This window comes from Podarcis raffonei, chromosome 10 (genome assembly GCF_027172205.1).
Source record: "Podarcis raffonei isolate rPodRaf1 chromosome 10, rPodRaf1.pri, whole genome shotgun sequence".
NCBI lineage: Eukaryota > Metazoa > Chordata > Lepidosauria > Squamata > Lacertidae > Podarcis > Podarcis raffonei.
In genome coordinates, this window is record NC_070611.1 from 36073816 (window position 1) to 36094810 (window position 20995).

General features: G+C 39.6%; 1 protein-coding gene across 1 annotated transcript in view; it reads right to left on the bottom strand.

Moving 5' to 3' along the window:
• Window positions 1-8830: 8830 nt before the first annotated feature.
• PAWR (pro-apoptotic WT1 regulator) overlaps window positions 8831-20995 on the bottom strand; it is a 60546-nt gene continuing 48381 nt past the window's right edge. The window contains exons 5-7 of the mRNA XM_053406842.1: window positions 17441-17588; window positions 15660-15764; window positions 8831-10229 (exon numbers count right to left, since the gene is read on the bottom strand). Coding sequence (XP_053262817.1) covers window positions 10143-10229; window positions 15660-15764; window positions 17441-17588 — 340 coding nt within the window. The 3' untranslated portion in view covers window positions 8831-10142. The remainder of the gene's footprint in view (window positions 10230-15659; window positions 15765-17440; window positions 17589-20995) is intronic.

The window sequence follows — 20995 nt, forward strand, 5'->3', positions numbered from 1 at the left end:
CAACTTTAACTTTTCTGTCAACAGCTCCAGACTAGGGCAGTTTATGAACTGATTTATTGTAAATATAAACTAGGGTTTTAAAATCAGTATTTTATTTCCCCTCAAGTTTAGAAGTATGTTTTGCTCTGGCCTCTGGAGAGCAGTGTATGGCTGTGAGCCATTTTGTGGAAAAGGGAGGAAGAAATATTTTTGGTGCCAATGTTTAGGAAAATGTAGCATGAGCCTCACAGGACACAGAAAAAATGAACGGGACAAAATATTTGGGGTTTTTGGGGAGGAGTGGGGAGTACTCCACAGTATCAAGATGTTATATTATTTGAAGGAAAGTAATTAAAAACAAAAACAACAGTGTTAGAGAAAGGAAGTGGCGGTTTGCCAATGTTTGGAGCATTTGCTTCAGTCTGTTTGGTTTCCTTTGACAGCCATGGGGTTCCTGCCGTGTGTTGGTTTAAAAGTCTGGTCACAGCCTTAAGGCTAAGACAGCATAAGATATTCAAGAATGAAAATCTAAAAGACAACATTCCTCCAACTTACAGTACATATCGTAATAATTTTCAACCAATAGCCAGATTAAGGTGTGTTTTTTTGTGGTTTTTTTAAAGCACTTCCATAAGAGCTCAAAATGATCCACATGCAGTTACCTTCACTGCAATTCTATATGGTAGGCTTGGTTGGTATCTACAGCACAAAGAGCCAGCCTCAGAGTGGTAATAGATACTGATCATAGAAAACAAACCGTGGCACATAAAATGGAAATTCTGGCAGACAAAACAGATGCGATGTTAGGAGAAGTGTGATAAGATCTCCCTTCTTTCAAAAGTTGAATAGCAACTGCATAGCACTGCACGGACCATTTGCAGACTTATAATGGTGCAATTGCACTTGGGTCCATGATACATGCAAGAGGCTGCAGGCTCTGAGCTTTCTTTCTTTCTTTCTTTCTTTCTTTCTTTCTTTCTTTCTTTCTTTCTTTCTTTCTGCCTCTAGTCCTAACTAGAAGGAAAGTTATAAAGCAAAATGTGCAGGCACACTTCTAAACAATTTTTGTGAAATAAGCCAGGCTGGCTGCTCCCACTTTTCAGTGTTTTTAGCCAATGAGTAAAGTCAGAATTGTGACTGATGTGTGAGTTGGTTAGGTTATAGGAATCCCCGGTTGCTGTTTTCTCCCTTCCTTTTAGGTGCACTTTTCTTCCCTGTTTTATTTTCCAGCCCTTGGAATCTTCATAGCTCTGAAGCCCTGCTAGATTCCCCTTCTTCCTAACAACCAAGATACAGCTTTCCTCTGGTGGTTTTGTCTGAACTCCCAAGTGCAGCTAGGTGCTGACTTCAGACTCCATGAGATTGGCTGTTTTTCATGGAAAACCTCTGCAGCCAACCAATCCTCGAAGAGACTTGTAAAAACCACACAGGACTTTTGGCAACTGTTAGGTCTTCAAAGCACCCCATTACCAGACACCATTCAGGTAATGGGCAGATGGACAGCCCCACCTGTCTGTCAAATTTGGGATAGGGGAGATAAATACTGGGCCTACCAGCCAAATCCAATTCTTTCACCTCTGTTGTAGCCAATACTGAGCTGGACTAACAGTCTACCTCACAGCAGCTTCTTATAAATAGTTCTATCCAATATTAAGGGGAACCTTCCTCAATCTAATGGGACTCCCATTAGCCTCAGTTGGCATGATCAGTGAGCAGGGATGAAAGGAGTTGTAGTCCACATCATCTGGAGGGCCCCAGCTACAGAAGGTGGAATAATGATAAACCTAGGAATTAGGATTTCCTGGCTCCACTTAGAAATGCAACATTTCTCTCCCACTGATATGGGGCATGAAGACAACTGCTGCTCTTGACAGTCAAAGGAATGCACTCTGTCTGCAGTACAATCTGGCGAGGCGTGTAGATTTTCAAGCTCATAATGTTACATTTCAAGCAAACAGAAATGGTTTTATTCTTCTAGAGTTTATTATTAAAAAATTCCTTCTGGAGATAGAAGCAACATGGTCGTTTCCTTAAGCTAACAAAAACAATAGGATTGACTTTGTTCTCATCCATTGTTTGACTTTGTTTTTGTCACACAGCCACATCATACACGAAATGCTAACTGGGATAAGAAACTATGCTGGCCTGGCTGGTGTCGTGACCTAAACATCTCTAAATTTGAGTCACTCTTAGAATTACTCATTTGCAGGGCAGTCCTCCCTGTCCTTCAGCTATTCTACTTGCTATTTTGTGACATGAATCAGTTTGGTGGTGTTAGACTGTGATCTTCACTGCCTGTATTCTCTACCTTAATTAGTTAGTTTAGAATAAGAAACCTTTCTAGCTAAGTTATGTCCTTCCAATAATAAACAACTGGTTGTTTTCTTACTTCATAAGCGGGAGGGGGGCAGATTTTGGTAATATGGCACCTGAGCCAGGACAAAATTTGGTGTCCCCACTAAATATTTATTATTTTTACAATAATTCTTTATTTTATTTATTATTATTTTGCACCCCTTTGGCTCGGAGCCCTATGTTTGAAATGAATCTGTAGGATACTGCCTCTGCCCCACCTCCAAGCCACTTGAATATGCCGAGTAGTAGACACTTAATTGGCAGCTGCAATTGAAAAGTGCATCATTGTTGCAAAGAGCCTTCAGGCAAAAGCAGAGATTAGCATTCTTCCTACAGAAAAAACATAGTCATTCAACAGACTTGGCCTGCAGAATCTGCCCAAATTAGAGATAATAATGGGCTGTGTCAAACAGCCAATAGTCAATGTCTTTTTCAAATGCAGTCTTGTGCAATAGATGGAAATTCCCTTATTTCGGAACAAAAGGATTTTGTTTAGTATAGAAAGTCTTGGAATGTAAGGCAAGAAAAGAGTCAGTCAACATTGTCTTATTATGGCGTGGCTCAGTGATAAACCCTTGGCACAGAGGTCTATCATGTGGCAAGTATGATCAAGAGCTGCTATATAAATTTTAGGGAGTTTGGAAACAGAAGCTGGTAGTAAGCAGCACCCCCTCCTACATCAATAGGGTATGAATTAAACACATTGTCATAGAAAGATTTTACATAGAACAAATGGAACGCCTGGTGAGAGTTTATTTTCTTATAGATCTATCAAGCAGATTGGGTCATGTGTACAACAGCAACTAAATAACAGGATGATAGATTAATAATAATAATTTATTATTTATACGCCGTCCATCTGGCTGGGTTTCCCCAGCCACTCTGGGTGGCTTCCAACAGAATATTAAAATACAATAGTCTATTAAACATTAAAAGCTTCCCTAAACAGGGCTGCCTTCAGATGTCTTCTAAAAGTCTGGTGGTTGTTTTTCTCTTTGACATCTGGTGGGAGGGCGTTCCACAGGGTGGGTGCCACTACTGAGAAGCTCCTCTGCCTGGTTCCCTGTAACTTGGCTTCTCGCAGCGAGGGAACCGCCAGAAGGCCCTCGGCACTGGACCTCAGTGTCTGGGCAGAACGATGGGAGTTGAGACGCTCCTTCAGGTATACTGGACCGAGGCCATTGAAGGTTGTATGAAGGTTGTATTGGCACAATATTATACAGTTCATGTATTTGTATGAATTCAGAGATTGTTGGCCAAGTTATACAATCCCAATGCCATTTATACAATCCCCAGGATATGCCAGTGCTTTGGTTGGTCTGCAAGAGGAAATGCAATATTTTAGAAGGCACCACAATGGAATAAACCAGTTTACCAATGCCCAAAGTAGGAATTAAGATTTTTGCATCCGGTTGCACAGTGGCCCAACCCCAGTAAGCAAGGGGGTTGGAGGTCGTGGCACCTTCCTGTTTCATGAAACAGGATAGGCCTCTCCTGGGTGAATAATCTGTTCAGTACCAACTGCAGATCTAAGAACACAGGCTGCTATTTTAGTGCATATGTTCCTGGGAGTAAGTTCCATTAAACCCAATAAGGCTTATTTATGAATAGGAATGTATAGGGTTGCACTGACATTCCCTGCAGGATTGTGCTACATGCCTGTGGAAAACTAGGATGAGGGAGGTTGTGCCTATAATAGAATACTTAACACACACACTCCATTTTAACAAAAGCAAAACATTCTTATCGAGCCTTTGCATTTGACTAAACTGGCATTCACAATTAAACTCTGCCACAAAGAATTTAGGAGGAAACATTTGGACTAGCAAATTGTAGAATAATGACTTTTAGCTCTGTAAATATTTATGCCCTCAGAAACTAGCTACTCTGTTTGACAGTTTGTAATGGTTTACCATGGCAAAGTGGTTAGATATAAGCTACAAACTATTTATCTGGAAGAATCTTGTCATTTAAATAAGACTCGAGATTCTTTTCTAACACGCATGTTTTGTTCTTTAACGAACCTGGGCTGTCACTTCTGCCCATTACTACAGCTTTCAGAGGCAGAAGACTACCACCTTTTATTAGGATGAACCAGACTTCAGTGTTTTCTATTCAGAGTCCAGATTGTTTCAAGGGGAAAAGGGAAGAAGCGAACTGGGAAAAGAATGGTTCTCTTCCTGAGGTGTAAGGAGATGTCCTAGGCTAGGACAGGGCTGTGGCAGCAGTGGCCATCCAGATGTTATTGGATGACCCATCAGCAACAGCCAGCACAACCAATTGTCAGGGACGATGGAAATCGGAAAGCCACAGGTTTCCTAATGGTGCCTTAAAAACAGGATATGTGACTTTACCTTGGGATCTTTCTAGACTACAGCCAAGCTATAGCCTTCTATTTACAGCCCTTGGATCTAGGGGAATTACAGTACCTGATAGTAGCAGCCTGTTCCTACCTCAATGTGGCTCTGTCTAAAATTCCCTTAAGCCCATCAACAGTAGAATAGGGAGAATGTTGCTGTTCCTCTCCCCAGTTCAGAGGCATGTGTTGTTCACACAAGTTTTCCCTGACATTGTAGATGAGGCGTGTTGTACAACCTACCTTTGTCCAGGAATCACTTGGTGTTTGAATTGTCCTGAGAGTTAAACGATGGAGTTCAGCAAGCAGCAGCAGCAGAAATTGGTGAGGGTGGGGTGGAAGGAGAGGGGAGAGAACACAAAGCTAGAGCAAAATAGACTAAAAAATAGAGACCCTCTGGTTTTTTATCAGGAGGAGGGATTCACAAATGTGGTGGTGGGAGAACAGAGAAATAGGGAAGAAATTGCATGCTTCTTCATGGTTAAATATAGCAGATCTGAGTTAATGAAAATGCAAAAGTGATCCTTGGAAAGTTTTGGGTTGTGCACTCAGGGGCCTCTAAAGTTAACTTGAAAAATTAAAAAGACATTCAATAGAATGGATTGCTGTCATGGGATTACATTTGTAATAATGGAAAACACACATTAGTTTCTCAATCTCACAATTATCATTTAGTCCCGGGTCTGACTCTTTCTGTGAGTGGGGTTGCTGGCTGGCAGGGATAAAGAAAGCCCACCTTGGCTTAATCATGGATACCTGCTTAAATGTAACTGGGTCAAAAAATGAGGGACCCCACAGGATACTTTGATTCCTGCAAGACTGGCTCTCTTCAATTTTTAAAAAAACAATTCTGTTTCCAGATAAACAAAAAAAGCACGCACACACCTTACTAAGTGTTCAATAAATCTCTCAACACAAAACAATAATTATCTGTAACTAAAAGAGAGTACAGTAAGTGTGCATGTATATTCCTTTATTGCTAAGTGATGGTTCAGTGACTTTTTTAAAAAACAACCCTTAATAAATTTTATAACTCCGGGCTTCATCTAAAGATCATTTTTAGCAACAGCTATTGCAGAGTACTAGTAACAAACAACATCAAAAACTAGAAGAGAATATACCGGTAAGCAACAGACCAATTGACAACTGTTCCAATTGAAGTAAGAAAGCCTTGCATTGCACTACATATGTTGCTATGTGGTGTGGTGGTACATCAGCTGCACATTTAATTATGGTGAGCAACTACTGCAAACACAACTGGTTTGTATATGATATGTATACAACAATAAAGGTGGCTGGGATTTACAGATGTGGACATTTTTAAGAGAAGTTTGGTAGTCATTTGTGTAATTCAGCAATGTACTTACTCAGTTGCTCTTTGATTCTGCAAGCTTTACTATGCATAACATGCTTCTGCTGGTAAGTCCTACCCTTCTCACTATCACAGCCATGGAAACATTAGTAACATCTCAGGCACAAGGCCAACAGTTTTGACATTAGAAAAGGGTCCTGGAGGGAATTGAGAATGGGCACGTATTCCATTACTTCATCTCTATGTGTGTACTCTTTCACAAACATTGAATCCTGATCTCATTGAAGGGATTCTGGAAATCTTCAGCCTTGCAGCTAACAGGAAGTGGAATACTGTACTATATGGCTGGAGCCAAACTAGGTCATGCTACAGATTGAGAGTGAAGTGTTGCTATCTGCTGGATGATAACACATTAGGTTTAGATGCCAAAAGTGAATGAACCTTACCCATCTCTGTCCCCTGATCAATCCCTCCAAAAGTTATAAAAATGAGAAGTTCTATAAGAATACAGAGAATCTGATACCACAGACTAAAATCCAACACTTTATAAAAAATGCACCCCATCTGCCTCCATGGAAAACATCAAAGTTACATGATCATATAATTTTTTCCTGTTAACTGGAATGAGTTAGACCAGTTTCCCAAACTTGGGTCCCCTGCTGTTTGGGGACTACAATTCCCATCATCCCTAACCATTGGTCCTGCTAGCTAGGGATGATGGGATTTGTAGTCCAAAAACAGCTTGAGACTCAAATTTGGGAAACCCTGAGTTAGACCTTGCTTCAGCAACAAATAGTTGTGTGTGTGTGTGTGTGTGTGTGTTTGTTTGACGGTAACAGATTCTATACTCTTTCCCTGATACTTACTGCAGCATGCTTTTGTCTCACTGTGATATCAAGCATGCTAAAGGCATCTTGAAGCAGTTACAATAAAATCATCTGAGGCTTCATATATGGATGCTTATCTAATGAAACTGTCAATGAGTCACAGCACACCAGGTAGTCCAAAATTAAAGCAGACAAGACAACACTGCTTGCCTGCAATTCCTCTCCATCTTGCATGTCATATTTTTTGGAGCAGAAGTAAAGGTGGAGAGGAGAGGAAGTCAGGTATATTGTTCTTTTTGCGAACCAACGATCTGATGGAGAAATTAACAATTTTGCTTCAAGAACTTGACCACCATGATTTTTGAAACAAAGGACGATCCCTTAAGGATATGGCTGGAAACCCTAGACATCTTGAGGCTCCTTTCTACAGCATATGTGCACTCAGGGCTTGGTCCTCCAGTCCAGATTGAAGAGTGAGAACGTATAAGCTGTTGAATAACACCACCCATTTATGCAGATCTACAAAGGACATTTTCATGGCTTGTTTTAATGGTTTGTGCTTTGAGCAACACTGTGTTAACTGAAGTCAACATGCCAACAATTGCTAAATTCACAGGGCAACCCTGTATGTGCCTACTCAGAAGTAAGTGCAATGCGACTTACTCCCAGGTAAATGGGATTACAGTTGCAGCCTCAACAACCATCCCAGAGAACCAAATGCAACCCCATTCTTCCATGCAAATGTTATTTTACATTAAATATATGCATGTAATTAAGTTTACATGCCTCGTAACACCAGAGCCACCATGACATGCCTCATTACACCAGAGCCAGCATGGTGTAGTGGTTAAGAGCAGTAGACTCGTAATCTGGTGAACCGGGTTCGATTCCCCACTCCTCCACATGCAGCTGCTGGGTGACCTTGGGCTAGTCACCATTTCATTGTCAATTTCATTGTCAATTTCATTGTTCCGCAAGGGACAATGACAATAAAGATATCGTATATCGTCACACTTCTCTGAAGTCTCTCAGCCTCACTCACCTCACAGAGTGTTTGTTGTGGGGGAGGAAGGGAAAAAGAGAATGTTAGCCGCTTTGAGACTCCTTTGGGTAGCGATAAAGCGGGATATCAAATCCAAACTCTTCTTCAAACTCTTCTTCGTTTTCTAACAGTTTCCTCAAACTTTTGTAAGTGAGGCATAGGGCTTTTGTTTTGGATTAAAGTTCAAGGCATGGTTCACTCTTGCACTCACAAATGTGTATTTCATCACATCTCAAACGGAAAGGCGCTGTTAGGGTAGCCTAACAGAGATTGCCTGAAGAGTCATGCCAACTTTTTTGTTTGTTTACCCCATCCATCACAGTTCAGGGATAGGACATTGTTTATTGGTAAAAGTGGTTTCTGAGACATTCCCCACACTGAGAAGCACAGTCTATATCACAAAATCCTGATGCATTCCTACTACCCTCAACTTGGGACAATGTTATTTCCCAAATACAGGCACAGAGGAGAATTACCTGCTATAAGGAGTGTAGAGTAGCAGTTAGAATAGTCAAAGCATCCAATATGTAGCTTAATATTTCAAGATGCTCCCTTTGCCTCTCTCAATGGCACAACATTTGAGAACCACTGCACTACTAACATGCCATGAAAACTTCTTCCCAAAGCCTTGTGGCATATTATTGCAAACTGACATTATAGAGGCTGCAGCACCACAGGAACACCAGTTCCACCAGTAGCATATACTGCTAAGCAGTACTTGCAATGCCTTTCTTCATATAGGGCACAGAGCTCCACTTCACTTCACATCAGAAAAGGCTTTGGGTTTGGGAGGGGCTTTACTCTGGACTATTCTCAAGGCCAGATTGTTCTCAGGACTAACAGCATTTATATTTAAACTAAAAGGGAATGGTGCACTCCCAAGATAAGATCTGGCACCAGTGGTTTATAAGTGATATTTCATTGTTCGTAACATAAAATATTGATGCAGACAACGGATGTTAGTGTGTAACAGAACATGCAACATACTTTATTTTAACAAATATTAGTGTTATTCCAGATGTTTTTCTATAATACTTTTAGAGGGCCCAAAAATCATGAACTTCCCTTTTGTACTATATTAACAAATTTTATCACAGCTTCAAAAACCATTATGAATCACAGATAATCCTGATAATCCATTTAATACCAATGCTCATAAAACTTACAAAATGATCCACTATCCTTTATTAAATTTTGCATGATAGAAATAATTGATGTAAACCATAGCATACCACTCTCATAGAGGTGAGATTCAGCCGTAACAGTTTCAATCCAATAAACCATGGCTTATTGGACTGAGAACAAACGTTGTCCTGCACTCTCCCACATTTCGTTCTCTCATGTACTGTGATGCAATGCTTGGGGGAGGGGAGGTGTCGTAAACCAGTTTCCCACTGAATCTCTGACTGCAAACTAGGATATGGAATGAAGACTCATTGTTCTCAGTTCAATACTATGGTTTAATGGACCATGATCATTGTATCTGAACCAGGCCATAGCATTTGTTAACTGGAAAGAGTGGATTTCCCCTTGTATAAAAGAATAATTTTTCCTGTGGACACGCAAGCATTGTGATTAACCTATAATACATGACACAGACATTTTCCTAAAGACTACTAGTGTTGATAACGATTGGTGATTGATGATTTATAAAACATTTTTTTCTGTCACAAAGCAGCTATACAGGGGGTGGGAGATACTATATACCATTGTCAGTATTTCAGATATAGTACAAAATAAAATCACAAAATACAGGATTCTTTGTAGAATAAGTAACACAGCTGTAAAATGTTTCACATCAGTACTGTAGTAAGGCACCCACACTTTACAAGTAGCAAAATATATATTTTGAATCTGTGTAAACAAAGTTTACTCCAATTACTTCCACTCATTTAGAGTGGAAAAGACAAAAAAGTGATGTTTGTATAGACCAAAATTCAATCTTGGCAATCAAATGCTCTTAAAAGCTGGATAATACACATTCAAAATAAAGACATACAGAACAATCAAGAACATGACATTTGAGATGTCTGTGTTTGAATTAATTAACTTGGGAAATGCAAGGGAGTGAGTGTAGAAGTACTCACAAAATCTGAATCTATTTCATTGAAGGAAGAGTATTATGCAAAACATTCATTCTACTCCCCTCAATAATAATAAATAGAAAGACAGTTGTTCTGACACATTGCAGCAAAGACATATTGTAGCCTTGATCTTGAAACATTCAATCAGTAGTTTTCATATTTCATTCCTTGTTGAGTCTTTCAACTTCTACCTTGTCAGCTGTCCAACAACTTTTAAGAGTGTCTTATTTTCCTGCTTTAATTGCTCGTTTTCATCTTCTATATCATCTAGGTCCTTTGAGAAGGAAACATAGCAAGGTGTACAGTTATTAATTCATCAAGTCATTTTCTTAATGGACTGGATTATAGCACATTACTATATAAGAGCAAAATGGCAGACAACAAAAGCTGATTGCTAAACACAAACAAAGCAAGTTTAAGATATATGGGCATTAACAGCTTTTAAATTTACATTGAGTAAAGTAAATATCCCATTACCACATAAATGTATTTTGCTATAAGCGTGTACAATGTAATCTGAAATGCGGAAGTAAATCAAAATTTGCAAGATTAGTAAAATGTTTTGTGTTATATACACTGGAAAAAATTGAGCTCTCTTAACTCTGAAAAGAGAATGCCTTAATGGATGGTTGTGCTTGAAATGTGTGACAAATGTTACTTACTGAACTGCTCTTTCGTAATGGAAAAATCTTCACATATTAAAAATGGTTAGCATGCTGCTTCTGTTACTTTTATGCCTGAAATCACGACAAATTTCAAAGCCAAACCAGATGGGACCTCAGTCATTTGATGCCAGTGTCTGTTCCAAATTGGGACTCCCGCTGCAGTCCGAATCAGGACCCCCATACCTGCTCTTCACCTTCAGACTACAACCTGACGCAGACACACCAGAGGCCCAAACTGATGCAGGTTTCTAGTAGAGAAAGGGTCAACGCCCTCCTACATCTTGCCCTAGTTAACCCCCCATGTCTGCACAATTGCAAAGCATCTATTTCCCTCCTCACGATGTCCACTTATGCCCAGTATTTTTCTCATTAAAGACTGGGTTTATTACAGATCAAGTAATGTTTGATTAAGGAGTACTTTCTGTGACATGCAATGTCCTAGATTCCCTGCACATGACCAAACACCATGGGTGAGATCCAATGTACTATTAGTGCAAGAAGTTTGAAAGCTGACATGAAGGCTTTCAATTTAAGGCTTTATTTATTGTTTATAACTTTTGTAATTATGTAAATCTTGTTATGCTTTAAGCCGCCTTGAGCGTTGTTTTTTTAACTGTGGAAAGACGGCATACAAATAAAAAATGATGAATGATGATGATGATGATGCACAACATCTTTTTTGAGTTTGAGGCACAATTTGAATTTGGCTAAGAGCAAGATTCCTGCTAAGTGGAATGGCACTCTTAATGGTTATCACACCATGGGTGAGAAACGACGAGATTACCACCAGCAGCACTGTGGAATGGTGCATACTCTCTCTTTGAGGTTTTTGCATCTGGGGTAACTGGACACCAGCAGCAAATAGTTATGCGTACAATGCTGTTGTGTTACTGAGTCCATACTTCTAGACATGGGAATTTTTTTTCTGTGCCAGAATAGTTATAACTATATTTTAACTACTTTACATTATTACCAGTAGTCCAAACATTCTTTCCAAATTAGCTGCTGGGCCCAAGGATGGAAACTTAAAAAGGCTTCTCGAGCATTTTGCCAAGTGCCATATATATGAAACGATGGGAAAACAGATAAAGGGTAAAATTGGGAATCGTTGTGCAAGCCAGGAAAGGTGGGGGATCCTTCAGGCACTGGAGAGGAGATGAAATAAAAGCCTAGAAAAGCTTGTGTTCTTTGCCAGCAATACAAAGGAGATTTCTGCATTAAGTGACATCTGTTCCAACTGTTACTTATGCACTACTGTACCTAATTTTCCAGGAAACACCTTGTCTGAAACCTGCCCCAGGTAAATCCTTGCCCCTATGTTTGCATTTTAGGAATGGCCTGCTAAAATTGTGTTAATGAGAGTTGCTAGAATTGTCATTGTTCAGGGTTCTGCCCCCTCCCAAAGGTGATCTTCTGCCATCTGGCAAAGACATATTTATTTATACAGGTTTTTAGGTTATACACTGACAAATAAATATGCTGTAATTGGTTTTAACTGGTTGTTTTTATTGATGTTTTTCCTATCTAAGTTTTACCCTGTATTTTATTGGTTTATTGTATTCTGGCAGCTTTGAATTTTTAAAAAAATGTTTTTAACTCTTGAATTGCTCTCTTTTCAATGTTTGTAGTCCATGGCTTCTTTAAGAGGAAGGGCAGAAGAAAAATCTAATAAGTAATAAGAACAAATATGTAAAAACGTAATCTGAGTGAGTCTGGGAAGGTGGTCGAATCTTGCCTCTAATGCACATGCACATAACCACACATAAACATCAAGGTGTCATGGTGTATGAAGGCTACCATTCCACATGCTGGTGAAGATTGTGCCACACTCATAGCCTAATTGAAGTGTTCTTCTCTCTATGCAATTATCATGCCACATGGTGGCCCTGCCCATACTGTTGTATCCTCTACCCACTCCCAAGCTGTGGGCATGTCTCCAGGGAAGAAGTTTGCCAAATGCATGCTCACTGTACAATCTGGATTCCAGCTCAGAACAGGTGGTGCGCATTCAACAGGCTTCACCTTTGCAGACATGCCCCAAAATGTGGTGGTGAATTGGCAGGTGCCCCATAGGCAAGGACAGGAGACACAGCCCTCTCCCCCCCCCCCGGTGATGTTAATTGTTTGTGTGTGTGTATTATTTTTACCCCACCCATCTGGCTGGGTTCTTTAAAGAACAAATTTAAAACAAGCACCACAACAAGGCTGTTGAAGAGTGAATGGGCACATCAGATAAAATAGTGGGTTTGGTATGAGAGGGATACGGGTGGTGCTGTGGGTTAAACCACTATGCCACTTGAGGTTGCCAATCGAAAGGTTGGCGGTTCGAATCCCCACAATGGGGTGAGTCCTGTTGTTCGGTCCCAGCTCCTGCCAACCTAGCAGTTCGAAAGCATGCAGTGCAAGTAGATAAATAGGTATCACTCCGGAGGGAAGGTAAACGGCATTTATGTGCGCTGCTCTGGTTTCGCCAGAAGCGGCTTAGTCATGCTGGCCACATGACCCAGAAAAACTTTCTGCGGAAGCGGACAAACGCCAGCTCCCTTAGCCTGTAGAGTGAGATGAGGACCGCAACCCCAGAGTTGTTCACAACTGGACTTAATTGTCAGGGGTCCCTTTACCTTGGTATGAGAATATGGTTGTTATAAGCATGTTCCTGTTTTCTCCTGTAAATTGTTGGAACATATGGAACTCTGGGCATTCAGCTGGAGAGTTCTTAGAAGTGTTCACATCATTTTTGTAAACTGCTTTGAAGCTTCTTCTTTTTTACACTCAAGTGGAGTATAAAATTTAATAAATAAAATAAAATAACTCTACCCACCACAGCTGATGAGGCAAGCTCCTTTTCAGCTTTTAAAAAGCTGCATGCCCCATCAACTGTAGCAGTACTCTAAAAAACATCAGCTGTGCACATTTCTCCCTCCCATCCATACAATGGGCATCTGGATAACTTCCAGTATCTCAAGAGAGGAAAAGGTGGGGAGAAGTGAGATTTAAAGGTTAGTGGCCCATAAGAAATGAGCAAAAGCTAATTGAAAGCAAGTAAAGAATGACGTGAAATCACATTTCAAAAACAAAGCAGTCATGTCGGGACAGCACTTTGAGGTCAGCAGCTAACTTCATCTGGGGTCGGGAACATGTGGCCTTCCAGATGTTGTTAGGCTCCAATTCCCATCAGCCCCAGCCAAAATACCCAGTGGTCAAGGATGAGGAGGGATGACGTCCAACTACAATTGGAGGGCCACATGTTTCTCATTCCTGGGTTAAAGCATCCACTATGGTAAAAAAAAAATAATCCATTTCAGAAGTCATAAGAAAAGGAAAGCAACTAGCTTTTCATTACAATAGACTTAGGTTTGCTTTTGTCTTGGCTAATTTGTATCAAGAGAACTAGAGCTGGGCTTTTAAGCCATCTTGTCAAATCCTGATGCAGGAAATCCATAATCAAACACAGGTGGCCCAGATACAGCGCACAAGAAGCTCACGTAAGGACATAATAGTGTGTGTGTGTATATAAAATACTTTCTTTCTCACACACATACATACGCTTACTTTGTGGAATGTTTATGCAGCAGAAATAACATTCCAAAAATGACTTAAAGAATGAGCTACTTGGACATGGTCCAACCACAACAACTGTCTGCAACTTAAATACTCAAGGCAAGTCAAAAGGAAGGAGTCAGTCATATATGGGATTTATTTCCTATTGAATTAAGATTCCTTTTCAAAATTGCATACCTAATTTAAGAATTAAATGTTTATTGTTCAAGGGAACAAGAGCACCATACACATTCCAGAGTCAAATGACAAAGTGTCCGTCAACTAGTGCTATGGTTCTCAACCAATTAGGATGGGGTAGCTTATCTTTTTGGCCCAAGGGCTACACTGAGGGTTGGTCACTCCTGCAAGGGCTGCCTGCCAGTGTGCATGTGTATATGTCTTGCATGTGAATACATACACTTGAAAATCCATGGAGCCAACACACACACACACACACACACACACACACACACTGCTGCCCCCTTACCATCTCTTTCTACCCCAGAGCTGCCCTGGGGAATAAAAAGATAGTGTTGTTCAGCTCAGTGCTGGCTTCCTTTGGCTCAAACTGGAGATTGCACATACTGGTGCTTTTTTTGGAGAGGGGCAACTTTCTTGAGAAAAGGAACTTTGGTTTCTGTTGAGAATGCTCTTGACAGATTGCCTCTTTTTACAATATAGTAAGCCTGCAACTTACACAATTTTAAGTTGTGTGCATTAAGCTTTATGCACTTGGCTAAATAAACAAACAAGCAAAATTTAAAAAGGGATGGAAGAGGGGCAGATGTCAGGAAGAAAGACTTTGGCAATGCCCACCCACCACTGAACTCAATGTGTTTTGACACTGTGCAATTTTGCTTTAGGTGCAATCCGCAGAAAGTACCCCCTGGTAAATTGCAAGATTACTGTACATCAGCAAGAAGCCCTTCACCTGAAACCAGCAGGAAGGTCACCTGAATGCAGAAGCATAAACCATCAATAGGAACAAGCAGTTTGGGGATGAAAAGATGCCAGGTAACTCAAAGAGACTCACTGGGAACTGCCTGGTTGACAAAAATGAGAGCCACATAATGTGGGACACAAAATACACCACCTGAGCTCAGGAGGAAGGACAGGATAAAAATGTAAAAATAAACCAATAACCAGAAAGTGGTATTACTTACAGGAGGAAGTCCCAGAATGGAAGATATGTGCACTGTCCCCAAAATTCTGGGGAATTTCTCATACAGTGGTACCTTGGTTTCAGAACAGCTTAGTTTAGGAACAACTTGGATTAAGAACACTGCAAACCCAGAAGTAGATGTTTTGGTTTGTGAACTTTGCCTTGGAAGCAGAACATATTCTGCTTCCTATTGTGTTCCATTTGTAAATTGAGTCCCCTGCTGCTATGGGAAAGCACGCCTTGGTTTAAGAATGCTTTGGTTTAAGAATGGACTTCCGGAATGGATTAAGTTCATAAACCAAGGTACGACTGTATTCCACAGCAAACAAGCACTTACCCTGTTTAATAAATCAATTTCCTCCTTCAGTTTCCCAATTAACTCCTCTTTGTCTTGTGTTATCCTCACAAGCCTGATGTTTTCTTGTCTCTCCTTTGCTAGCTCCTTCAAAAAATAAAAGATAATATTTATTTTAAGAACAATGCAAAGAATAGACATACAAAGTAAATGTAATCAAGTTTAAGATTCAATGGAATTTAGGAGTTCAGCTCTAGACCCAAAATATGCTGCATGTAATGACACACCATATAGACATATCACAGGCTTTTCTTCTATTATCCAGAGTGGGCTGATTTAAATCAAGATGATGAAAATCATTAATTTCAATCAAGTCTCTAACTTTCCATTTCATTACCTCCTGCAAAAGCATGCAATTGGTTGCCATAGGCATTAATGCACAACTGTTTGTAGCCTCATAAGGCCTTTATATTATATATGGAATATAATTAATAACTGCTGGTCACATCTTTTGCACTATGCAATTTACATTTGTTTACAGGAGAAATTGTGAAATAAAGGATTTCTCTTTTATTTGGCTCTTTCTGTGGATACTAATTGAGATAACATATTTTTAAAAATCCAACAATGTATAGCATGTTTTCAAACAAAAGATGTACACAAATTAATTAGAATTCAGTTTTCAAAAATGGTTAAAAAGACAGACATTAAATTACATTTTAAACAGTACAAAATATGAATGAGCCCAAGGGGGGTTAACAATACCCAGTACATGGCCAAATCATAATGGCTTCCAGCTCTCCCCATATGAATCAACAGGGACCCTACTGTTGCAAGCTCCTATGACCATCAACTGAGGCCCTTCTTCATGTGCCCTCTTCACAAGAGGTCCAGAGGGTGGCAACACAAGAACGGGCCTTTTCTGTGGTGGTTTCCCACCTGTGGCTGTTACCTCTATAACCAGGTCTCTGGCCTTTAACTATCTGTGGCCGTTTAGGAGTGGGTGAGATGTTTTCAACGTCCCCACCCCCACCCTGGTATTAATGTATCTATGTGGGAGGGTGGGATAGTTTTCTTGTTTGCCTTGACCAAGATAAAAAGCAACTAACAAATTTAATAAATAACAAAAACAACAAAAATAATGTGCCTATGCAATTTCATTAAGAGTCTATATAGTCATAATTTGCACAACAATAAATACATGTCTCGTGTCATATTTATGCCTCTTCTAAAAAATATAATAATCCCCCCTCTGATTCATTGTTTTAAGTAGAAAATTATGCAGTGTGTGTGTGTGTTTGAGACAAAGGATCATAGTCAATATTCTGAAATTTTAAAAATCCAATTTCATTTTTTGGAAAAAGGAAAAAATTTGATTTTTATTCATTTTGTTTTCAAAAATACTTTATTGGGAAAGAATATACATATTCTTTAAAATCTGAGACAAATAGTTCACTAAGCTCAACAATACTGGTGTCAGATGCACTAAGTATCATGTGAACTGGCCAGTTTTATTCATACATAATATATGCCTTTATAATAATCAGGTTTGATTCTTGCAATGTATGATACATAAAGGTGCCTGGAAAGACTGTTTAGAAAATCCAACTGGCCCAGATTCAAAGTGCTGATTTTGAAGGAAATTATCTGCTTCAATATGAACCTACACAATTGTTAAGATCTTAGTTGGACGTCAATATCTAGGTGTTTCTACTTTCTGAAGTAGCTTCTATTCGGTGGCAACCGCAGCAAGGTCTTTGCAGTGTTGGTGACTTGCTTTACAGAACTCCCTGCCCACACCCAGTGACTGATTACACATTTACCTTTTCGAGATCTTCAACCTTCTTTTCCAAAGAATTATTTGGTAAAATGTTTCCAGAAGAATTTGCATCCCTGCTATATCTGTTATATCCTGTTCTGTCTGCTGTTCGTGAATATCTACTAGAAACATCATCTGGTGTGTTTGTTGTGCTGTGAAAAAAACAACAACTTGTAAACATATTTGGTCCATGACCACAATAATGTTTCTTCAGTAGTGTTTAATATTGACAACAAATTATAAAACATAAATTTTTATTTCTGTAGTGAGCTTGTTATTGCTGTGAACCACATATAAAACTGCACATGTATCAGAAATCATGCCTTACAGCTTTAATCCTATACGTGAACTACTCAGAAATGCCACTGAATTTTATGGGGCTACTTCTCCGGTATGTGTGAACAAAACTGCAGTCTTGCTCTGCTTATTTGTTAAGGCTATCCTTCTTTGCCAGTGAAGTAATTTACAGAAGCTTCTGCAAGAGAAGTTCCTGGCAGAGCGCACACAAGCAATCTGATGAGGAATGAAAAACAGTAATACTCTTTCTGAAACAGTCGCAAGTATAGATGAAGAAGAGATTCCAAATAAAAAAGCAGAAATGTAGAAGATGCCTTAGACCAAGTAAGACTGTTTGTCCATCAAGTTCGGAACTGTCTGCTCTGACTTTAAGCAACTTTCCAGGGTCTCAGGCAGAGGCTTTCTCACCCATTACCTGCCACTGGATTCTTTTTAACTAGAATATCAGAAATTGAACCTTCCACATGGAAAACATGTCCTATTATGCTGAACTTTGGTCCCTCTTATCAAGTTCTGAGGGTTCTCCTGCCCTTCCCAAATGGATTTGGGGAGGGCATGTGGGGTGAATCCCATTGTGCTAGGGGGACTTGTTTTTAGCACAGTTTAGTTAAATCCAGCCATAAAAATAAACCTTATAAGATTATAATATTGTTTCACTCATTCTTTTGTCTGACATTTATCAATAAAATAGTCCTGTATAAAATAGAACTGTATAATGGGAGATCAACTTTCTCAGAGTTTACTCCTACTACCAGAGTTTACTCCTACTTACTCTTAGTTATGCCACTGTGCCAAAATCCCATAAACTCCACATAACTTAGGCTTCTCTTGCTCACTAAAATGATTAGAAATGTCATTCTGTTTTTGCAGACATTTTCTACCATACTTTGAAACTTGCCTACCTAAGATTCACCTCTCATGACATTCACCAGACACAGGCTACTTGCAAGTCTCTCCAAATGGCAGCTACACTGTATGGCAAGACCCTAATGTGCAACAGCCCACTGAGCAGATGCATGCTCATGACATGGTTCATAATCACTAATTGCATTTTAAATTGAACATAAGAGCAACAAAGTACAGAGCAATTTTTTTGGTACTACATGAGTGTACAATTTGTTCCTATCTCTTCCCTCTTTTACTGTTGCCAAGTCTTAGCTTATTAGCCAAAAATGGAAGTGGGTAAAGCACAGAAAACTGTGTTTCTGCCAGTACCTATCATTTCATTGAGTTTGTGTAGACTGACACAAAGCACCTTTCAGACCAATGACCTAGCAATGAACGTCACTGTGCAGAAGCCCCCCCCCCCCTTCAAACTCACACATGTGCAGACAAACTTAGGGTTTGGACAGAACAAATGTTTCTCTGCATTTAGCTATAAATACAAACATTTTTACAAAGTATGGCTGACCTACAAAGGAGGACCCACCTTATTCCTGTGTTCCTTTGCTTTTAATTGCTTTTAATCTCTGAACATTAAATTGTTTTAACCATGCCCAGGACCTACTGGTGAAGGGCAGGTAATAAAAGAAAGAAAAATAAGACAGATTTTTTAATATAAAAAGTAGGCCTATTTTATACTCTCAAACGGATCATTGGAAAAGGAATAATCACATAAGTAATGCAATACTATATTATTTAATCAATTGGTGCAAAACTGATTTGGGCAATGAGCTTATTGGATCAGTAATTTTGAAAGGTTTTTTTTTGGGGGGGGAGTATAAAAGCCATGAAATATATTTAATTTATGCCGCATTTGTAGTACACCTTGGTCTCTTAAAGCTCAAGTAGAAAATGTTGTTCTCTAAGATATGTTCTCTCCTATCTTGTTCAGCAATGATTTCTTCCATCCTTGGCCATTAACTAAACTGGCTACGGGTGATAGAAGCTGTAGTCGAACAACATCTGAGGACATATGCTGGAAGATTGCTGCCCTAAGATGATGTTTCCCTTACTCCTGATAGCTGGAGCCTATTAATATTTTCTGAAGCACTGGATCCATGATTTCTACTATTTGACTGTTACTGAAATTGGATGGTCCATTTTTACTCAGACTTCTTAGAAAAAGTGTGTGTGTGTGTGTGTGTGTGTGTGTGTGAGAGAGAGAGAGAGAGAGAGAGAGAGAGAGAGAGAGAGAGACAACATGCATGCATTATATGTTTCTATTGGGGGCATGGGTAAAACATTACCAAGGAAAGAAGCAACCAGTTTATATTTCGATTTGGTGGGTTGTTAATAAAGCTTAGGGGGCATCTGTAAGTGAAGAAATGCTGACCATCAAGAGTTTATATCACTGACCAGGATGAACAGTAGATCATTAGAATGGCTTAACTGGGAGCTACAGCCCAACATTGGTGTCTGCCATTTTCTCTCCTACAGTAGGAAACGCTTGCATTCCTAAAACTCAATAGGATCAGAGCTAGGCTACATAAGTTTCAGTATTCCCACATTGTAGTCAGTGCAAATTAATCTGAACAAACATTCACTAAAGCTGCAGCTGCATGTGCATGTTGTGTTCCTTAGGTTCAGAAATTCAGATTTGTCATTTCAGGAAGCACATTTCCACCAGCTATTTTGAAGGTGGATGTCCGCTAGGCTACAGATGACCATTCCTGCCTCCCTCTGCCCACCATCACTGGGTAGCAAACCACCAGGTAGTTGGTGCACCACTGAACAACATGTCCAGTTAAAAGATTAATGCTGGATTTCCCAGGACTTTTTAACAAGATCTGGTAGACCGCACAATTAATCAGAGTGGGGGAACCCAGTCAGATGGGCGGAGTATAAATAATAAAATTATTATTCTTAATCAAACAAACACACACCATGTGTTTTTTGCAGGTGGGGTGGGGAGTCTTACATGACCTTCAGGTATGTGAGTAGGGTGCTTGGTATTTTTTACCTGAAATCACATGTGTGTATTAAACAGAAAACCAATTTACACTGAAAGGAAATCTAGGGACAATTAGTTAACTTGGCACAATAAACTTGGTTCCATGGATGTAACAATCCAGGGAGTGCAGTATAAAAGATTCTTTCAAGCCATGATGACACAATTGTAAGGAATTTTGTAGTTTAATTCTATTACCATATTTGGCACTGCTTGATCTAGCGTGACTTTAAAAAACAATCTATCTAAAAACAGGATGTGCATGTTGCAACACAAACATAATGTTTGTAATTTTAACCCCTAAAACTTGTGTCATTCATATTGTGGAAAAGAATCCAAGAACTGTTATACAGTGTGTACTTCACACAGCCG